Below are 21,014 nucleotides of genomic sequence, written 5' to 3'. Positions count from 1 at the left end.
TGATCTACAGAAATGTTTGATTTTTCACAAAGTTCCAGCTTGAATTTGGGAGTATTAGATGTGATCCTACCATACTTCAAAAATTGAGAAAATACCTTATTACACTTGAGCTTCTGCAAGCTTGCTATCCCTGTACTGAAAGAGCCTTAATTGTACCAAGACTGCCTGCGTGGTTAATAGAAACACTTTGTTGTTCATTTTTTGAAATGCCTTTTGAAGATTTTAAGATGTGCTTTGTAGAAGAAAGTAGGAGTAGCATGGTGGAAGCCCAGAACTACAGTGCTGCAAGCTGCCTCTCAAAACCATCACTGGTTAAAGCAGGATTGCTTTGTACAGTTAGTTTATATATTGTGCAGAGCTCTTCTTAAATCACAATTGCTGTCAACTTGGCTCCAGGGAATAGATGTACTTTATCTAAGCAGGGAGAAATTAACTTAGCTCCTTTTAGAGAAGTCAAGTTGTCTTGTTGGGTCACTCTTGTCACAAACGGACAGAGAAAGAAAAGCCACCCCTCACAACTTAATACTCCTCAATAAGTCAAGTCCAGAGAGTGGCTCAGTGTCTGGATGAAGATCAGTGACAAGGTGTCCCCCAGGGGTCAGTGCCGGCGCCAGTACTCTACACTATCTTCATCAGTGACACTGACATGGGGTCAAGCACACCCTCAGCAAATTCACTGATGATGCCAAGTGGTGGGGTTAACACACCAGGACAGGATGCCATCCAGAGGGACAGAGACAAACTTGAGCTGTGGGCCCAGGTGAACCACATGAGGTTCAGTAAATCCAAATGCAAGGTGGTCTTGCACCTGGGTTGAGGCAACCCTCACTACCACTGGGAGATGAAAGGGTTGAGCACAGCCCTGCTGGGAAGGACCTGGGGATAATGGTGGATGGGAAGCTGGATATGAGCCAACTGGCCAGAAAGCCAACCATATCCTGGGCTGCATCAAAAGGAGGAGGCGATCCTGCCCCTCTTCTCTGTGCTGGTGAGGCCTCAGCTGGAGTACTGCATCCAGATGTGGAGTCCTCAGTACGGGAGAGAGATGGAGCTGTGGCCGTGCATATAGAGAATGGGCACAAAAACGATTCCAGGGAGGGAACACCTCTCCTACAAGGACAGTCTGGAGAAGAGAAGGCTGCAAGGTGACCTGATAGCAGCCTTTCAATTTCTAAAGGGCAGCTACAGGAAAGAAAGGAACAGGACTCTAGCAGTGCAATAGCTGCACTCTAAACAAGTTTAGATTGAAATTTCATCATATAAGAGGAATCTGTACCACTAAAAGCAAAGTAGTTGTTGCTTACAGCTAAGCAGTACAAAGGATACAACATAAATGGCCTCAGACCAGTTTGATTCAAGTGAGGTATATAATTAGTCATGTTATTCTGTTTGCAGCTTGAGATACCCCATGCAGGGTGGCAGTTACTGGAGCCACCATTGCCTGTTCTCTTACCAAGTGATACAAGCGGAGTCTTGTCTGTGTTATTTCTACAGAATCAACTGAGTAGAGAAAATCATGGCACCTGCGTTAGTATTAAGCTAGTACACAGGCGGAAGGACAGCTTCTAAGACTATGTTACTCATCTTAAACTTGGCATTAACACCTATTAGCTTCACATATCATTACAACTACCACCTTCCTCCCAGCCTCCCTTCTTTTTTTTTTTTTGGAGTACACTCCCTCCATTTTTAAATCCATCCGCTGTCAACTGACTCCACATTAGGACTGATAAGGCAGAGCAGAAGTAGAAGAATAACAATTACAGTTGAACAGAACTAGGCAAGTATGTACTGCCTTTATTTAGAAATTAAGTTTTGAGAACTGGCTAAAACAGCATTTCAACTCCATTCCCATAAAAATGAAGAAGTTCAAGTATCATTTATTCAAGATTGAAAAATGCACCACACCACATTATTGCAAAAGGTCATAGGTACAAAACACTGCAGCTGGTGAGAAGGCAATAAAAAGTTTTGTTTTTTTTTTTTTAAATTGGTTGCTATAAATTACTGTTACAGTACTTTGCAAACACAGAATTTCAAATAGCTTTTTTTTTTTTTTAAATTGCCCACAGTACTAGATTTTCCTGAAGATAAGGCAGCTGTATGCTTATAAGAAGAGGTAGCTGGTGTCAAGGGATTTCCATTTCTCTTTCTATACCCACATACTTAAGGGCATCAGCTTGGCTATATCTGAAATAAAAATAAGAACAAAAATTAAAACGGGCATCACTGGAGCAGTAGCATGGAGCATTTCAGCTTCATTGTTCTGACATAACACAGCACAGTCTGGAATGCTTTCTGCCTTCCCCTAGTTTCCTCACCACTGAAATTTACTTCCTGTGTGAGTTTGCAAATGCAGAACAATGCTGAACATTCAAGAAATGCTATTAGAGGAGCTTGAGCCAAAAGGGAGTAAGTAGCCCATAAAGTTTCACACTTCCAGTTTAGAACTCAGTGCTGAAGGTCAATAAAGGCATTTCTCAAAATTGGCTTATGTAGTATTGTTTTCACTAGACAGTGAAGTTCTCCTCTAGCAAGATTATCTTAGCAAGCGCTTCTCTGTAATAAAACAAGCTTTCCTTACCCATTTCTGAATAATAATAGAAACAACCTGTACTGCTTATCTATGGAAGTACCAGAGAAAGTTTTGTGCTTATCTGCATGGAAACATTATGCAAAAGTCTGTCTCCCTTCTTAAGTTACATTTCTTTTATTGATATAAGCCACCTTTCCAAGTTCACAAGGCTCTTGGCCAAATGCTTTGCTCAATTAAAAAAGAAAATAAAGTAGCCAGAGGACTGCCTCTCACTGCTCTAAGGTGCTGAGACCTGAAGTTATCAGGAAGCAGGTACAGGTAACTAATTGAACATGTCATAAAAAGAAGTTAGAGGAAACATCTACCAACCTGTAGTCAAAGAAAAGTTCTTCACCAGTCTGAATGGCTCTTTTAGCAAATATTCCTATTCTGTGATCGCCATTAACCATCATAACTGTTAAAAAGAAACAAACTCACGTTAAGGTAAATACTGATAAAATGTATATTTACATCCCACAACGTATTTAACAATATTGTTAAATGAAAGCTAACTATAAAACATACCTTTTGCATAGCAGTTGGGATTTACTGAATGGTTTGCAAATCTAATCTTGTTTCCCTTGCGTGTTGCATCAACCACAAAATCTAGGAGTAAAAACCATAAGCAATAGGAAGGTCATCTACAAACAGTTTCTCTGTAATTTTTTAATGATTAATATGCTTAGATTTTAGCAGCTGGAAAAGACAACCGCTCAACTACACTGAAGAGGTGGCACATCTTTATTATTCTGCAACTCAGAACGATCCTACTGCCCCACCCGCTGCAGCCCATTTATCTCCTGCCACAGTAGCTCCCACTGGAAGCTTCTCTGCCTTTACTCCACAAGGGCAAGCTCCATAAATACATTAAGCCAACACTTACAGAAGGCAAAGCTTTTCTTTCAAATGATTTATTGTATTCCATAACTGACACAGTATAGTTTTCTTATTTCCTGCAAGCAGCAGCAGCTTCCCATCTGCACACAAAATTACCTTCACAACTTACTGCTATTTAAGTCACAGTGAAATTATTTCAAATAATACCTAGCAAGACAAATAATTCAGGCTAGTTTACTAATGCTTCTAAGTATTTCATGGAATAAAATTACAGTTTCTCAAATCATTGTCTGTAGCTGCCTTGACTAATAGGCTCTTCCACTAATATCTCCTTGAATATCATTTACATAAATCCCCTCTGCTCTCAGTACTAGGAATCAGCAAATAGCTGGGAAAGGATGTGGAACAAAGAGCTGCTTATAGTCTTACCTACTGCCAGCAAAAAAACAGAGCTGAAGAATATTGTGAACAAACATTTTATTTATGCTGCAAGGATTGTGACTAGTAAACACATACCATTATTCAAGTTAAACAGAAAGCTGCACATGTACTTGTCATATACTTTTCCTCTTCTGTCTGCCTCATCCTGAGAGATAATCTGAAAGAAATAGTTCTTGTAAACCACCTCTCCCCTTTTGTAACTGTAACAGCTTAAGGCTAAAAAAACAAGACATTCTGAAGAATATTCTAGATTTATCAAACAATACAGCTTGCTTTTAGCATGAGTAAGTTCTTTCAGAGTAGGAAGAAAGAATCGCTTTTCATCTTAAAAAGGAAGACTCCGTAAATCTTCAATTTCTTTTTATTACCATGGAATAACATTTAATGGAAGTGCTCACTGAATTTTAGTGAAAATCACATTGAAGATTAAAAATGGCACTCCATTACTCATTCTCACAAGAGCCTCAATTTTTGGTGACATTTCAACCATTTAACTCTTGCATTTGGAGCCTGTAACAGCAGTAGTACATACCTAGCCAATCACCTCTCTCTCTCTAGAGAACAACATCAACTTGGTTTGGAACCAAGAGATTGTCTCTAACACACAACTTTACCAATTAAGTTCATACATAACCAGAGGTGTCCTTTACCTCACCACAGTATTCAGAGATGAATTCATTCTTCTGTACAGGATCTTTGATGAAAATTCCCCAGCCTGCCACATCCGAAGGTGCCAATAGTAAGTGCTGAGGGAGGTGAATGAAAAAAAAACAACAGACATGGTTGGCTTAGATCGACCTTCCCTCCCCACCTTGACACAAGGATTTTTCTAACTGACAAGCACAAACAGACATTAAGAACTTCGGACTAGAAAGGTTTGCTGAAGGAGCATAATGCTGATTAACTCATTGTTTGACTGGCCAACTTGTGAGAAGATGCTGCAGAGTAGAATTAAGAATTTATTTGTTTTTAAAATATCAAACAGAGATGAACAGGCTTCACAGAGATACTCGGTAGACAAGTTAAGTGCATTACAATCAAGTGAACAAAGAAATAGCCAGTACTAATGACTAAAGCCAGTACTAAAGTGAACCAGCAGCTAGCTACCCTTCAAAACTGCAGCCTATATGCAAATCACAAGTGAAGGCTGAGTGAGAAAGAAGAGATCCTTCCACAACATTTTTCAGAAAACACAAGAAATCCTAACTTGGTATTGGAAAATGCTAAAACATATACAGTGCTTAAAAGTAACACATAAGCAAGGTAAGATAGATGACAGCTATCTCCCCTTCTGATTTTACTGTTGATTGTTTTTCTCGTTTGTTTTTTGTATGTTTGGAGGGTTTTCCTGTTGTCATCACCACCTCCCCCCTCCCTTTTTTTTTTTTTTTTTTTTTTTTTTTTTTTTTTTTTGCTTGCTTTGATTTATTTCTTCCTGTTTGAAACCATGAAGCTGAAGAAATTCTATCCTCTGGTATGAAAATACAGAAACACTTCAAAAAAGACAAAAGGCAATAGGCACATAGTTCTGTAACTATCTGCGTACTTTTTTGGATCCTCTCTGAATGCTGCAGTTCTTGCAAGAAACATTTTTGCTGTCCCAGTGGTCAGCTGCTCCACAAGTTAAACAGAGATCAGGATCACATTCACGAACAGCTAGGTAACATGGACACTGCTTAGTGTTGCATTGTGCTTTACAACGACATCCAGGAAATCTGTTTTGGCCTACAAAGGAATAGATTAAAAAAGGCAAGTATGAAAAAGTACCAAGTAAAAATAAAACAGTATAGCTTTCAGTATATCGATATTAAAAAGTAAACAATAATAATAATTAAAAAGAAGCATAACCATTGATTTCTTTATAGGACATTATGAAAAACAAGGGGAAGTGGTTTTAAGTTGAAGGAGGAAGATTTGGGTTGGATGTCAAGGGGAAGTTCTTTGCTATGAGAGTGGTGAGGTGCTGGAACAGCTGCCCAGAGAGGCTGTGGATGCCCCGTCCATCCCTGGAGGTGTTCAAGGCCAGGTCTGGATGGGCTGCTATGAAATGGGGAGGTTGGTGGCCCTGCATGTGGCAGGGGCTGGAGATTCGTGATCCTTGAGGTCCCTTCCAAGCCAGGCCATTCTGTGATTCTGTGAATTACTATAAATTCACAGAATCATTAAGGTTGGAAGAGACCTCTAAGATCATCCAGCCTACCCCCAGTATTTCCTCACTAAGCCTTTAGTGGCCTATCTCCACATTTCTTGGGCACCTGGCAGGAGTGGTGGCTCAATCACCCGTCTGGGCAGCCCATTACAGTGCCTGACCACAATTTCAGAGGAGATTTTCCCTAATGGACCTGCATGGACCCTGCAGAGTTACTGCCAATGTCCACTGCAAGGACTGACCTGCAGCTGTGGTCAGGGATGGCTGGAAGAATACCAACAGGAAAGACTTGCATCAGGAAATGCTGATTCACAGAATTCAATCTGTCAAGCACTGACATTTTTTTAAAAGGATATGTTATTAGGCTCAGCACAGCAGAGAGGGAGTAGAAGATCTCCAAGCAATCTGCCCATTGTAGTTCTGAACTGAGAAATGCTGAGCTAGTTTTGGAGCAAAAAAAAGAATTATGCTCAAAATACCTCTAGCATCAGTCCAGCTGGGAGAGATGCACAGGTGGGATGTAAGCAGGAACTCAAATAATTAAAAGGTGATGGGTCTTAAACAGAACCATCTTACACAATAAATCATCATATGGATACATATTTATGACAGCCATTAATAAGCAGAATTCTGGGAGAACTGTTAGAGATCTTTCTTCAGTAAAAGCTATTCTATGTCTGCTTGGAAAAGCATTGCTTCCATTACAGACCACACAAGCCAAGATTGTGTTTTTATTCAGTGGCAAAAATGCTGAATGAGGAGAGTTTCTCCTCTCCCTTCCTGAATTCAAGAGGCAAGCAAAAGGAAAAAAAAAGATTGAGAGATGTTCTTCAAACTGACTAGCAAAGAGAGGGAAATGAAAACAACATCTACTAGTAGAGACAGAGGAGTCCCAAGACCTCCTTAACATCTCCAGTTTTACTTCACTCTTCCTCAAGTCCAATCTGCTTTTGACTTTGTTCAATGACTAATTAAGAGGGCCAACTTAACTGGAACACGTGCTTTCATTTCAACTGTTTGACACTGCTTACAGCTCTCACAAACACTGCCTGCAGGGGAGACAGAGTGCTAGCAAAGATACTGAAACAGTGAGAAAAGCTTATAGGTAAGTTTTCTACTTTTACTTACATTCTGAGCTGCACTGACAAAACTTCTCACAGAAGTTTTGAGCAATAACACAAGGGCATGAGCTGTCACAAGGCTGGCGTGGATGATCACATGGCTGATAGTTGTAAACATGATTTGATGAACCATCTGAATAAAAATTGCAACATTTTTAATAATGAAAGGTGCAAACAACGTGCAGTTCCCCTCATTGTTTAAAGCAGAAATTCCCTTGAAGTCCCCTTAACTGAGAAAGCCCAAAACCAAACAGACCCAGTTCTACCATCAGTGGTGGGAGGGGAAAGAAGGGAGGTGTGTGTTTAGAAAAAAAATGTAATATTAGTTAGGTGCTTGATACCACTAGTTGCTCGCTTCTTCGTGCATCTTATTCTTCCCATTACTCAGCTGCTTAAGTGTACTCAGAGCTGAACACTCTCTATTGTGGAAAACCAAAAAATGAAGCTACAATAGTGTAATTTCCTGTGTAAACATGTGCTAGAGTAACACTGTTTTTATCTAGCAAAATAAATTTGCTCAAATGCTCCAAGTCATTAAGTCATTTTTACACTTGAGGAACAAACAATCGACTTTAAAACAGACACGTGGGCAAAGTAACACCCATCCATTACAATACCAAGCTTTCCAAAGCCAATTTTCTAATCCAGACAAAGTCAACATCTTACAGGCTAGAAGGGACTGTTGGAGCAAAGTCTAGCTTTATGTGTAAAGCAGTGAAGAGAATTTGGTGCTATATAGATTATGTTTCCTGTTAATTGCACTGAGCATTTGTTGTGTTTGCAAAAATGATCCGTCAGCAACGAGAAAGGGGAAAGAATCAATTTTTTAGTGTTGTTACAAGCCCCAAACTGTTCTCAACAAATTTTTTTAAGTTTTTTTCTTTTTAAAGGCAAATGCTGCTTTTTACTGCAGCTCCTAATGCTGTTTTCCATACTTTATGAGCACATGCTAAGAGAAGTTGTTAATTCAGCCTCCTTCTGAGTTACACAGACTATTTCCAAACAGTTATATAAATCAATTGATACCTTTTACCTCTACTGTATCTCTAATGAGAGCTTGCTTTATCTCTAGCTCCCTACAGAAAGTATATAATGGCCTAAAATTGAAAACGGGAAAAAAAAAACAACAAAACCCAAACCGAAAAAAAACAATAGTAGGATCTTAAAAGTTCAGGACATAAATTGAATGGAAAGATGCTAACCCTTTTTCAGCTGTATCTTTCTGCAATGAGCAGCCCACAACCTGCAAAAAACACAAAACAAACACAAGAAAGTTGACAGGAACTCCACTCCACCTGCAGTGGGCTGGGAAAGTCCTCTGCATCTTGTACCCATGTTTGATTTAAAATGGGCAAGTTTCTGGTAACAGAAATGTCTGCTAGACCCACAGAATTGGTTGCAGCAGAAGCACCTTGTTCCAGTTCCTTGGAGCTGACTGTACCAACACTGCAGACTAATCGTGCCCCCCGCCCCCCTCAGCATTGCACTAGTCCCAAGATTGCACAGACAAGCAGCATCTACCCAGCCCTGGGCTTAAATTCATCTGGCTTTTAAGGAAAACCTGCAAATAGGAAAGCACTGAAGCAGGCAGCAGCAGAAGGAAGTATACTGAATTGCAGAGGCACATCTGAATAGAGGAGTGAAATTCTCACAGCTGTTTTCTTCATGGGACTGGAGACTCAACCAGCAGTCTCCTCAAGATCATGGCCAGGTATCACCCTTTATCTGCTAATCTCCAACAGGATCACAGTGCTAAGCCATTTCCCTTCTGCTTCAAACTTTGTATGCCTTACATACCTCTCTTAAAGCCTTAAAACTGTCCTTCAGCATTCTCTTTCCCTGTTACATTGCCTAAGCAGTGCTTTTGCCAGTTTGCTTCGGGGCAGAGGCTAGGAAAAGGTGGAATGTATGTCTGTTGAAATATAGCATGCTTTTGCTTACCACAACATAGCTCACTGTACTTGTAAGCCATGATTACTCCTTTATTTTGGAGATTGCAAGTTTCAGGAGCAAGGAATCAAGAAAAAGTATCTGTCTGGCCTTAGGTAACAAACACATGCTAGACAGAAAGTTTCACTAGCTCTAAAGCAGAAATTGATGTTTCTTAAGGTTTGTTCAATTATATGCATTTTTGTTAGCACTTGAATTTCAGTAATACTAAAAAAAAAAATCTGTAAAGAAAGTAATATTTAAAAAGTCTGTCTTCTGAATCTCCCACTGCACCACCTCAGCTTGAAATTTTTACACAGTACTTTATTTTGTAAATCCATTGTCTCAATTTCTACTTTAATTCAGTGGTGTGCTGCACCTTCCTGCCATACACAGTGGCAGACTTATCCAGGCTACTGAAGCTGTGGACAGGGCACAGGACCAAAGACCACCCACCAGAGATATGAAACACTACAAGAAGTAGATGACATTCTTATCAAGAGTGGTTTGCTCTAGAAGAGGAAAGAAAAAAAAGAAAAAAGGTGCCAGCATATATTTGTGAACATCGACTCTTCCAAAGAAGGCTCTGATATGAGTGCAATTTTGACTTAAATTAGTCTAATGCGCATCAAACTTTTTCTTTTTTTGCTGGCTGGCTTTTGGCAAATGTAGAAAACACATAGCTTTTAAACAAATCCTTCCCAAAAAGCATGATAAACCCTTCAGAGCTTTCCGTGAATACACTCCTTAAAGCATTATTCCATTAGCAATTAATATGAATATTTATTTCAAGTTAAGCACTATCTATAACAGTCAGAAAAATCGACACGATGGGAAGTTGATGCAGGAGGCGTAACGACAGAGGCACTAACACAATAGAAAGTTGTTACAAGGGAAGGAAAAGGGACTGCTCACCTGTCTCCAAAGATCTAGGCTCACAGGGGAGAAGTCCACAAAGGGGAAGGATCTCTTTCTGGAGATCCCTCCAGTGGCAGTCAGCCCTTCAGCAGGGTCTAGGAGAGGTGAGCCAGGCTCCACCCCTTCGGGTTTCACAGCTGAATTGCCTTCCCTGTACTCCCAGGGCAGACTCGTCCTTCCGCCAGGTGATCAATCAGTGGTTCAGGCCATGACTCAACAGTTCCCGTACAACTATCCTAACACCTTAGTGTAAAATGCCACCTGCTGACTAGTTGCCAGCTAGGACTTTCTGGTTTTATGGCAAAGTGGCCATCTGAATATGACAAAGATCATCGTCAACCGTAAGTTCAGAATACTAACAACCAGGATCAGTACAGAAATCAGTATGGAAGTCACAATGACAAAGGCATCATTTGCTGCTCCCCTAACAGCGACTGGTGTCAGAGATCCTGGCAAGAAATGAACAAGGCTTGCGTGCAGCGCGATCGTGACTCGAGGGAAGTGGCAGATGGCAGCACGAAGCTGCCAACACTAATTTCCAACTAGATAAGTTTGACTGGCAAAATCAAACACGACATCCATTTTCTCGTAACTCTTAAGGTCTGTCAGGAAGAGCTGTATGCTCCCCTTACTAGTCCACGAAGTTGAAGTCTAAGTATCACATCAGAAATGGACTGATGTCTTGCATCTACCCTCTAATTTGCTATCTCTATCAGAAGAGAAGATCTGATCTCATGAACTAGGAAGTCAAGGCAAGAAGATGGTTGAGAAAGAGCTTGCAACATAATGTTACAGAAAAAAAAAAAACCTGTAAACTCAGTGGCAGATTTCCAAGCAAACAGGTGGATTTGTATACATCTGGTACTGATATCTGCTTGAAAGCCAGTTTTGAAAGCAAGCATTTCCAGAAGCACTATGACAGCAGTTGTCAAAAATATTCACGTTCTTCTCTGCTGCCATACATCTTTGTACCATAAACATACAGAATTGTATAAAGCTGCTTAGGCACATGCAGCAGTCTGGGGGAAGGTAGGGAAAGCAGGATGAAAGAGGAGAAAAGTGGAGAAAAAGTACTTTCAAATAAAGCTTACTAAGTAAACTCACATCTGAATAGAGGATGAGAGAGGAGAGGGAGAGAAAAAAAAAATCAAGCAGCAGCATTATATGACACTACAATCAGATTCTTATCAACCCATGGGAAAAAGTGCCAATTAGTTAAAGCAAGCATGTAAGTCAGCTCCTAGCCAAGGAAGAACAAATACATAAGAGAATGAACAAAGTACCCTTCTTTCAGCACATAACCATGCTTTCTGCATTTTTTGTTCTCTTAGGCTTTTCTATTGTCTATTTCCTATGCAAAATACTTATTAGTCCAGCCAAGGAAAGTTAACACAAACTCCATCTCTAGAAACCACTTTATAAAAAGCTTTTTTCTGGTTCTTGATCAGTCTTACTCCAGCTATCTAACTAAAAAGACACTGGATGGAGGGAGAGAGTATTATTTACTATCCACGACGGGTGCAGTCACACCAACTAGTTGTTCAGTATACCTATATGGGTAGAAGATGGCATGGGAGACGTGTCATTCAGCTAACAGTAGCAGTTTCACTCGCAAGGTTAGAATTTTCACTTTAATGATACTATATGCATGCTGAAGTCAAGTCTTAAGAGAATCAGCTGTCAAATCAGAGAGAAAAGGCCATTAACTAAGCCATCTGCAACTGCTTTTCTCCTCGGTGAATGCTGCCTTTCCTCAAAGGCTATGCACCTCATGAGCACAGGTAAAAGCACAGATCAGACTCTTGCAACGGTGAAGAGCAAAGGACAGGACACTGGTCCTCCCAGAACTGGATTTACTCCAGGACTGGATAAACTCAAACAGAACAAGCAGCAGAAAGACTCGCAGGTGGTTTTCCCAGTCATCCCAGCTGTGTGACATGTTCACACCGTGCTCAGATTATGCTCCTGTGTACATGGACTGAACGCTTTTCCTTTCTGAAAGGCTGCTGGGCACTGAACAGATATTACTTGATTGCCACATTCTATGAAACTAAAGGAAAAAAGTTTTTTTTTTTTTTTTTTTTTTACCTTTCAGTGAAGGAAGAGGAAAAAAATTGAAAGGCATTTCAAAATCAAATTACTGTCACACAAGACCTGTTTGTTGCAGCTAGTAGGAATAAAATATCAAGAAACTCCACACGCTGGCACATGACCTCTTATTTTATACAAAAGACTCAAAACTCCTCCAAAAACAATGTCACTGTGCTACCTGTACAATCAATTTCAGCTTCAAAGAGCACTTGAGCCTTTTAGTTGCACTTTAGAAACAGATATAGTGGCATTATTTTCATAGCAATTTGCAAGAACCTGAAAGTAAGCTAATTCCCAGCTGCATATTCTGAGCTTGCACTGTAGCTATTAACTCCAGATTTAAAAAACCAAGCCCAGCAAATGCCCCCAAACTTGAAAAATGTGCCATATTAAATCAGTAAGTTTTGCTCAGAACAGACGATTCCTTCCAGATGCTCAGTAGATTTTTTTTCTTAGCTTACATCAGCTGTTTCTGCACTACAAAACAGAAACATTCTACTCCACCATCAGTTTTTAAATCAACATTAGGAATTTCACTAAGGCTGGAAATAATAAAGATACCTAGAATTACTGGAAGAACAGGAAGAATGAGCAAGGGGAAGGTAAGAAAGATGAAGGGGAAAATAAGAAACATTGAAAAAAAGCATACTTATTCCTTGTAAAAATAAAAAGTTCTTGCTAACTTTCAGTCAGTTATTTATTTATCTCCTATTTTCTTATCCCTAGAATAAAAATGATCATAACCCTGAGTTTTGTTTTTTGAACCTCAGCATTCCCAAAGAAAATTACATTTCACTGACAGTAGGTAGTAAGTTTAAAGTTTCAACAGGAATTGTTTTAGAAGGTCTTTCTGGCTCAACATACAGCTTTATTTTGTACTTAATTGAAGCTTATTATTAAAAGTGAAGCTGCACTTAAGAGTCTATTAACCTATTTCTTCAATTGAAGCTGTAGTTGATAATGCAGCTCATTGTAACAAGGGAATTCCTGCTGTGTCCCTCAAAAAGCTATCCTACAGTTAATTTTTTTTTCTTAATGATCATCTGAATCTTTTGATTCAATACATTTCAACATAAAAAACATAGGTTTAATTTGAAAAATAATATGTCATTATTTAATACCGGTATAATGCTTGTAAATTTAATATTTATTCCTTCAAAATCCATTGACATTTCTTGAATATTGTAACCAGCCATATAGAAGAGTATTTCCAAACTACACTTTGATTATTTGCAGCATAAACCTTCAAGAATCTGTCTGTTTAGGATGCTAAAAAAGGGGGAGGAGGGAAGGCAAGTGTAACATTTCCCATCCCCATGTGGTAGTGCTTTTGTCTGGGGAAAAAAGAAAAAAAAAAAAGTGTTTTATTGCAGCAAATTTTGTTTTTGAAAAGAAAAGGAAGGATATGGATGACTATTTCTTCAAAATAGCTTCTGTTCAGATCTCCTCTATCTCCAGTTTTCTGTTATGCAAAGGGCATTTAGTAACAGATTTACCTGTGTTTCCTTTTCTTCTTTCTGGGAGGAGTGTCAACATCTTCAGCAGGGACCGGAGCAATAATACTAGATTCTTTTACTCTAAACTCATACACCTAACAAGAGATACCAGAATACATCCATGATAAATCTCTCACTAGTAGAAAGTTGCTCATTTTCTACAGTATTACTATTTCCTCCAATCAACATCTTAAACATACAGAAAATATGGATCTGTAAGGTTGATGATTTTTGTCATTGTGGAATAGATACTCTACCTATAAGTAAGCCTCTTGAAAGTTTTACATCTGTTTTTAAATTAAATTAACTTCTGTACAATTGTAGCATGAATTCTGGATCATCACCTTCTTGGGAAAACCAAAGAAATTACTTTTCTATTTCAGTAATTAATACTATTAATTAATAATTAATACTACCGTAATACTACTGTACTTCAGGTTTCAAAAGTAAAACACTATCATCCTCAGTAATCACTTCCCTCCTTACCTGTCTGCATGTTTTGGTCCCAATTAGTCTGGCGATTGCACAGAAGTTGTCATAATAAGTGCCAATAAGAACTCTAAACATTGAGGCTTCTGCACCACTCCACTCCACGTTCTCTGGAGGCTCAATATTTGGCTTCATCTTTATTGGTGTCTGACACCTAGAATTTGCTTCTGTAATAAAGAATCATTTAAAGTATGAATCAACATAAGGTTATATTTCAGGGAGTTTCTATAGCCTTTAAAAACATCATATAACCTACCTATGTAACTGCAGTTAAAGAGTAGCCCAGAGTTCTGTTGGCTTTATTTATTTAAGCACTACAACAAAACAGCAGCTTTCACCCAGCTCTTGAAGTCCAGAACTAGGTAACACTGGCTGTTAAACTTACAGATCTAATTTCTAAACTAAGTTAATCTGGACATTTTGTTACAGAGATCTGTGAAACTCGTCGTTACTCTGCCTTTTCACTGATTTCCAAATGTTTCAAACACCTTGTTTCTAAAATTGCTTTGCAGGAGGTGGATTCACCCTGTCGAGCTAAGCATAATTTTTGACTAGCCTTACCAGAGGAACTGGATGTTTCATCTTTCTTTTCTTCTTCCTCTTTATCATTGTTTTCTCCTCCAGTTTCCGTTCCAGCTTCTCTGTCACTGTCTGTGTCTTTTGATTCCAACACATTTATTGTTGGTGTGCTAGGTCTGCTGGTGTTGTTTGGAAGTCTTCCCCTCCGGCGGCCACCTGGGCGCTTTGGTGGTGTCTTTATACGCTCAGCAGTCAGGGCAGCTGCAAACTCCTTTGCACCTTCCTAAAAACAACACACTGATTTTCATTAGAAGTTTAGGAGCGTTTCCACCTGTTGCCTGAGGTATGGGATACCTGCATATTATTCTATAAATTTAATCATGTATGCAAATCCCAGCTAATTTACCCATAACATTGATGCCATTTAAGGTCTCTCCACATTCAAGTTAACATCAGAAGCATTCATGTTCATGATAGTAATGATAAATCTACATTTACCAAGTATTTATTCCAGCTCCATTTTCACTTTCACTGCAAAGTAAAAAAGTAATTTGTTCAGTAGTAAGTTCTCACCTTCCTAGGTGACAGAAGTAGTGTGAATGTTCCACAGAGTCTCTCCAAAACACAAGAACTCTTTTTGCACATGGCATCTAAACAATAAGCATTCTGCATTTTCAAAAGACCACCAGTATGGTCATTTGTTTTGCAGTGAAAAGAGTATGATAAGATATAGCAAGTTTTTACATTAGAAGATTAGACATGTAGTTTCATTTAGGGGAAGTATGAGTTTTTTTGTTTGTTTTTAAACCGTTTCCCCTTGTCAGTTTAAATCATGTGCTCCTTAAAAGACAGATTCTGGCAATAACCCTTCTTCAGCAAACTAAGTCTGTCCAATTTTCAGTTGATAGGCAACTTATGAGAGAGTTAAGTCTGCAAAACCCAATTCTTTGACTAGATTGGACACAAGGGCAGCAACACACTATTAGTAGGGAATGATCCTACCTCCTTACAAGTATATCAGGCTACATCTAACAGAGTTGAAAGTTATTCCTACTCAAACATCCATTTTGTGACTAACACTTTTTTCACAAAAACTGAAGATGACACATCTGACTGCAAGCAGCCTACAGGTACAAGCATGTTCACATACACAGCACATCCTAACACACACATGCAGCTTGGTGTACTTACAAGAAATTGTGCTTTGGGAAACTCTTTCAGTTCATTTGAAATTATCTTACCAGATGCTGATAACAGTGCGGTCCACAGGGCTTATTATCTAATGCTGTTTCTGTATTCTTTCTTTTGTAAGTATTTGGAGTTGCATGGAATGCTGTTGAATCAAGAAAATAACATTTGCAAGTCTTAAAAGTTAAAAAAATACATTAGATATCTAACCTCAAACAGCATTAAAAACACAAGATTTACCAAGACTTACCAATGGAAAAAGCCTCAAGATACTTGCCACCTACTGACATTTGACTTACAAACAGAACAAACTTGATTACCATCACCAAGATAAACAGAACTATTCAGAGCTTCTCCTATGAATGATCATCTCTCAAGCTGTAAGCATCCCATGTTCAATTTTTACCTTTTTTTACATAGAAGTGTCCAGAGCTGTTAACTTTAACAAAGCAAATAACCCAGTTTTCATTTTAGTTACTGGGAAGGCATCACGATCATTTTTACTATATTAGTTATCAGCACCAAAACTAAGCTCTCTCCAAGTTGCAGGCTTAAATGCTCATGTATACTGATGGAATCCGTAAAGCACTCAAGCTGCAGTGACTTAGAATGATGCAGATCTGGGTACATTACAAATGCAATGTTACTACTTTTACAGAGTGGCTAAGCTCCCCAGCCATATTTTTGCCAGAGCTTGTTTTACCAGATCTTCTATCATATGGTACTTGCCTCTCAACAGAGCATTTTCACTGGAAGCATTAGGAACTCCCTAAAATCCCCCACTGAACTAAAACCAGGAAATCTACAGCTAGAGTCACATAGGAACTGGCACACTCAAGTTCCCAAATTATATTATGAGATTTCAAAAATAATATCATTAGTTTTCCACAATTCTATATATATTTTTAAGTCTTCCAATAAATACTTCTCCCCCATAAATGTAGTAACAGCAGCACATACAAGAAAAAGTGGTCAGTGTACTGAAGCTTAATTAAAAAAAAAACCACCACAAGACTCAGCACTAGCTGTCCTCTAACACTCCATGAAGGCCTAAGAGACTCCTGTCAGAAATTAAAAATGTTAGTTTTTAACACAGTTACAGTTAAGTTATAGTAATGTTTTTCATCACTCAGTGAAGTACCATGGAGGAACAAATCTCTTCCCTCTCAACCCATACAAATCCATCCTCTTCTGTATTAACAGAACTCACATCTTTCTCTTTCAGTACCACCACCATAGCTTTTCCTACTTATTTCTAGATTCTGCATGAGGTTTCTTGCTATAATAATCCACCACTGTGCCTTCAAGACTGAACTTTCTCAGTAGTTATTCCCTTTTCAAGCAATATCTGCCAGGCAATTGATTTACAACATAGCTCTTCTAGCACTTGATAGTTTTCACACTGCCTTGACACAATGCTCCACAGTGAATGGAGAAATTCACTGTGGAACACCATCCTACTGAAAACACCACTTTTCCTTCTTTCAGCTAAAGCCTGAGAGTATCTGAAGAGATTAAAATCTAGTCCTTTTTAAGCTCAAGGCAAAGCTTAAAACATTACATTGGGCATACAACACTTTGGAAAGAATACTGACTTGTTTAAAGGATTTAAAAACGACCAGCAACAAGAATGTAGGCAGTCTTTTATCATAAACAGTTTGCCATCTGAAGGTTATGAATAACAGAAAAGGAAAACACAACGCTTTCCATTTAAATGATGCTACTAGTGTACAAACTGATGGCCTAAAGTTGACTACAGACATTACTCCAGATTTACTGTTGGCCGGTTCTAGCATTTAAGAATATGTCAAAACGAAAAATGCTATTAACACATCCTTAGACATCCTAAAAGATGTCTCTCAGAGTTGGTGCCTATAAAACCATGAACTGGTAACACCAGACTCCCCATAGTAACTGGTACTAAAATGTGACCCATGAATCACAAAGGGCCCCTGGATCTGGTCTCTTCCAGCTATCTGGTCTAAACCAGACCAAACAGAGCCACCTACAGCAGTCTGCCCATAACCACATCAAGATGACTTTTTGAAGCTCTCCAAAGGGAGAAACCAAAATCTCTCTGTGGCAGTGCTCAGTCACTCAGACAGTACAGGACTGCTTTCCAAAGTTCAGGAGAAACCTGAAGTTTGTTTCTCCTTACCCCATCACTGGGTAACAAGAGAAAGAGCCTGGCTTCATCTTTTCTGCATTCCATATTTCAGTTCTTCCCTTGAGCCTTCTGTTCCAGAAAAAATACTCCCAGTTCTCTTAGCTTTTTCTTGAAAGAAAGATACTCCAGTCCCTTCATCACCTTAATGGCTCTTAACTAATATCTCTCAAGTATTTCCATTCATCTCTTGTACCACGAGCCCAGAAGTGCATTTCAAGGTAGGGGGAGAGAAGGACCACTTTCCTCAATCTACCAGCAATATTTTGCCTAAAGCAGCCCAGGACACCGTGGGCTTTCCTTGTAGCAAAGGCACGTTGCTGACTCATGCTTAACTTCATGTCCACCATATCTCCCAGGGCCTTTTCTATGAAGCTTCTGTCTAGCTGTGTGACTATCAGCATGTCCTAATGCCTAGGGTTACATCACTTCTTCCCACGTTTAAGACTTCGCCCTTTTTGATGAACTGCATGAGATCCCTGTTGGCACACCTCTCCAGCTCACAATTACTCTCTGGCCAGCTGCATGATTCAGCCACTTCCCCAACTGTCAACCGTGAAGGTGCATTCTTCTCCACCATCCAGATCCCCAAATGATCCCCAGATCTCCTGTGGGGCATCCACAAAGATGCCCCACAGGACAGGGCCCAGCATTCACTCCAACATATTCTGCTCATTACTGGCCTCCAACTAGACTTCTCATCACTGACTTCCAGATCCAGTTACCCACCATTTTCAAGCGACCTCACAATCTGCTCATCCAGCCAACACTTCAACAGCTGCTCTATGGGAATCTTATGGGGGACATTGTTAAAGACCTTGCTGAAGTCCAGATGGACAATACCTACTGCTCTTCCTTAATCTACCAGGCCAGTCATTTTACTAAATAAACTCATCAGGTTGGTTAAGCACAACTTTCCCTTGATGAATCCTTATGGAGAACTCCTGACTTTGTGTGCCTTAAAAATGCCTACCAGGGTTAGTTGTTCTGTCTTCCCAGACATCAAGGTAAGGGTGGCCTGGGTCACTTTTCTCATCCTCCTTCCTGCACTTCTTGAGGATAGAAGTGACATTTGCTTTTCTGTACTCTCCAGGCACTTCTACAGATGGCCACAATTGATCAAATACTAAGTGGCATCACAATCATATTTGCCAACTCCCTCAGCACTTGCATCCCTGCAGGGCCAATGGACTTATGGATGTATATTCGTTCAACTCTTCTTCTAAAAAGTTTAAAAAATAATTAGAAAAGGTAAATCTACATAAAGATATATCTACGTAAACAGTACAAAACTATTCCAAGTTATAAAAAATAGTGAGAAAATGACCAAAAAACTCCAACACTATTGCAGAAAGCCTTCCATTCTTGTCTTAAAAATGTTTTTGAAATAGGTAAACTAGACTGACATTTAAACTCCCTGTTAAACTACTGACACCACCAAAAGCTCCAGACTAACGGACAGGCCAAGAGGTAGCACACAGCTTCACTTCCCTGTCCTACAGACCAAGTTCCACACAAAGCACTTCTTAAAATGAGTCACCCGGGTAACCAGGACACTTTAAAACAATACCTACAGCTTAACACAACACACAATGTTGAAGATGGCTGGACAAAGAGCTTCTCAGCATGTAGTTTCAAAGCAAGACCTGCCAATGGAATACAGGGTGAAAGTGAAACTAACTGACCCAACTCCAAAAGCCACAAACACTGGTGAAACTAGAAATTTCTCTCTCCCTCCCATCTGAGAATAACTCCAGTTCCTCTTTAGACCAAAAGGCAAATAAGGGATACCGAAAAGAAGCAGCTCTGTGCAAAGCCTTCAGCAGGAAGTACAAATGCAGGCAGAATGCATGTGTGCTAGACGAGGAGCTGCTGACAAAGCACAAAGATTTCCAGATAAACGTGTACATATACTCAGTCTAATATACACAGGAGCAGTTGAGTCAATTGAGAAAATTAATTTTGAATAGAGGGCATTGCATTATTCAACTAGAAGTCCAAACCACTTCATCTTTGACTGTTAGGTTTCCCTTCACGCTTGACTCCACTTTCAGAGTCTCACATAGCAGTACAGAATCTTATTCTTAACTGTTTGCAAAAGAAAACTTGTGTAATTGCTGAAGTTCTCATTAAATTCCCCAGAAGAATGGGGCAACATGGAAGGAATACAGTGGAAAGGGTATCACAGTTGCTAAAATTCAAATATCTGAAACTATTCTTCAAATCATCAGGTAGATGAAACATGGCTAGAAAGTAACCTAAGAGAATTGAAGATAAGACTTCATGGATATTCATTCTCCGTCATGGAAGATGAAGAAAGTCTACTGAACAACAAATTTTTTTTTGGAGAAATACATTCAGTTCTCAGTTTCTCCACAAAAGCTGCAAAAGTATAACTATTGTGGAGGGAAAAAAAAAAAAAAAAGCAGAGAAAAACATCTAAGAGCATTGCTGAATGCAAAAAGGATAACAAACCACCTTAACAGGTACATTCAGTGTTCTAAGAGATAGTTTCCACCATAAAGTAACATCAGCCTGGACAGAACTCTTTTGTAAACTTCAGTCATATTACTGTTATTACTTTTCCTCTTTCTTTCTGTACTGCATCTCATGGCTCTTTCAAGTTTTCCAGCTTGCAAAAAGAAAGACACAGAAGCACAGTACAATAGTACTTACGATGTAAGAAGCAATCGTATTTAAAACAGCGCCTACAGAAGAGTGTATGAAAAGAATGTAGGCTTTGCTCCCTCTGAACAGACTTCGCGTTTGGTCCATCTATGTTTGGTGTGCATTCAGGAGGAAGAGCTCCTGGAAGCTGCTGTTCAGTGAGTTCTTTGTATCTTGAGAGAAAGAAGTACAAGGTTTCTATTCAGTATAATAAAAGCCGCAGTAACACTGTGTTTTTAGAAACAATTTTTTAAAGATTGTAGGAAAGGTAATTGTCTGTTCATCAGCAAATAGTGTGACAAGTAATTAATTCTATACTCATTAATATAAAATCGTTAGGAAGGCATGCATTTACTTTCTTGAACATCACCGTCTCATATATACTACTCACTAACAAATGACATTATTAATCACATGCAAGCACTCACTC

General features: G+C 39.2%; 1 protein-coding gene across 6 annotated transcripts in view; it reads right to left on the bottom strand.

Annotated features, from left to right (window-relative positions):
- Positions 1-1,766: 1,766 nt before the first annotated feature.
- EZH2 (enhancer of zeste 2 polycomb repressive complex 2 subunit) overlaps positions 1,767-21,014 on the bottom strand; it is a 44,180-nt gene continuing 24,932 nt past the window's right edge. For all 6 annotated transcript variants that reach the window (XM_010708233.4, XM_010708234.4, XM_010708235.4 and 3 more), the window contains 13 exons: positions 20,594-20,757; positions 15,807-15,898; positions 14,608-14,848; positions 14,044-14,213; positions 13,558-13,652; positions 8,326-8,366; positions 7,131-7,256; positions 5,400-5,578; positions 4,504-4,599; positions 3,929-4,010; positions 3,101-3,181; positions 2,906-2,990; positions 1,767-2,190 (listed from right to left, as the gene is read on the bottom strand). In XM_010708233.4, the coding sequence (XP_010706535.1) occupies positions 2,130-2,190; positions 2,906-2,990; positions 3,101-3,181; positions 3,929-4,010; positions 4,504-4,599; positions 5,400-5,578; positions 7,131-7,256; positions 8,326-8,366; positions 13,558-13,652; positions 14,044-14,213; positions 14,608-14,848; positions 15,807-15,898; positions 20,594-20,757 (1,513 nt within the window). In that variant the 3' untranslated portion in view covers positions 1,767-2,129. The remainder of the gene's footprint in view (positions 2,191-2,905; positions 2,991-3,100; positions 3,182-3,928; positions 4,011-4,503; positions 4,600-5,399; positions 5,579-7,130; positions 7,257-8,325; positions 8,367-13,557; positions 13,653-14,043; positions 14,214-14,607; positions 14,849-15,806; positions 15,899-20,593; positions 20,758-21,014) is intronic.

Source organism: Meleagris gallopavo, chromosome 3 (assembly GCF_905368555.1).
Source record: "Meleagris gallopavo chromosome 3, MGAL_WU_HG_1.1, whole genome shotgun sequence".
Lineage (NCBI taxonomy): Eukaryota > Metazoa > Chordata > Aves > Galliformes > Phasianidae > Meleagris > Meleagris gallopavo.
The sequence above is the reverse complement of the archived record's forward strand: the minus strand, read 5'-3'. Positions and strand labels throughout refer to the sequence as shown.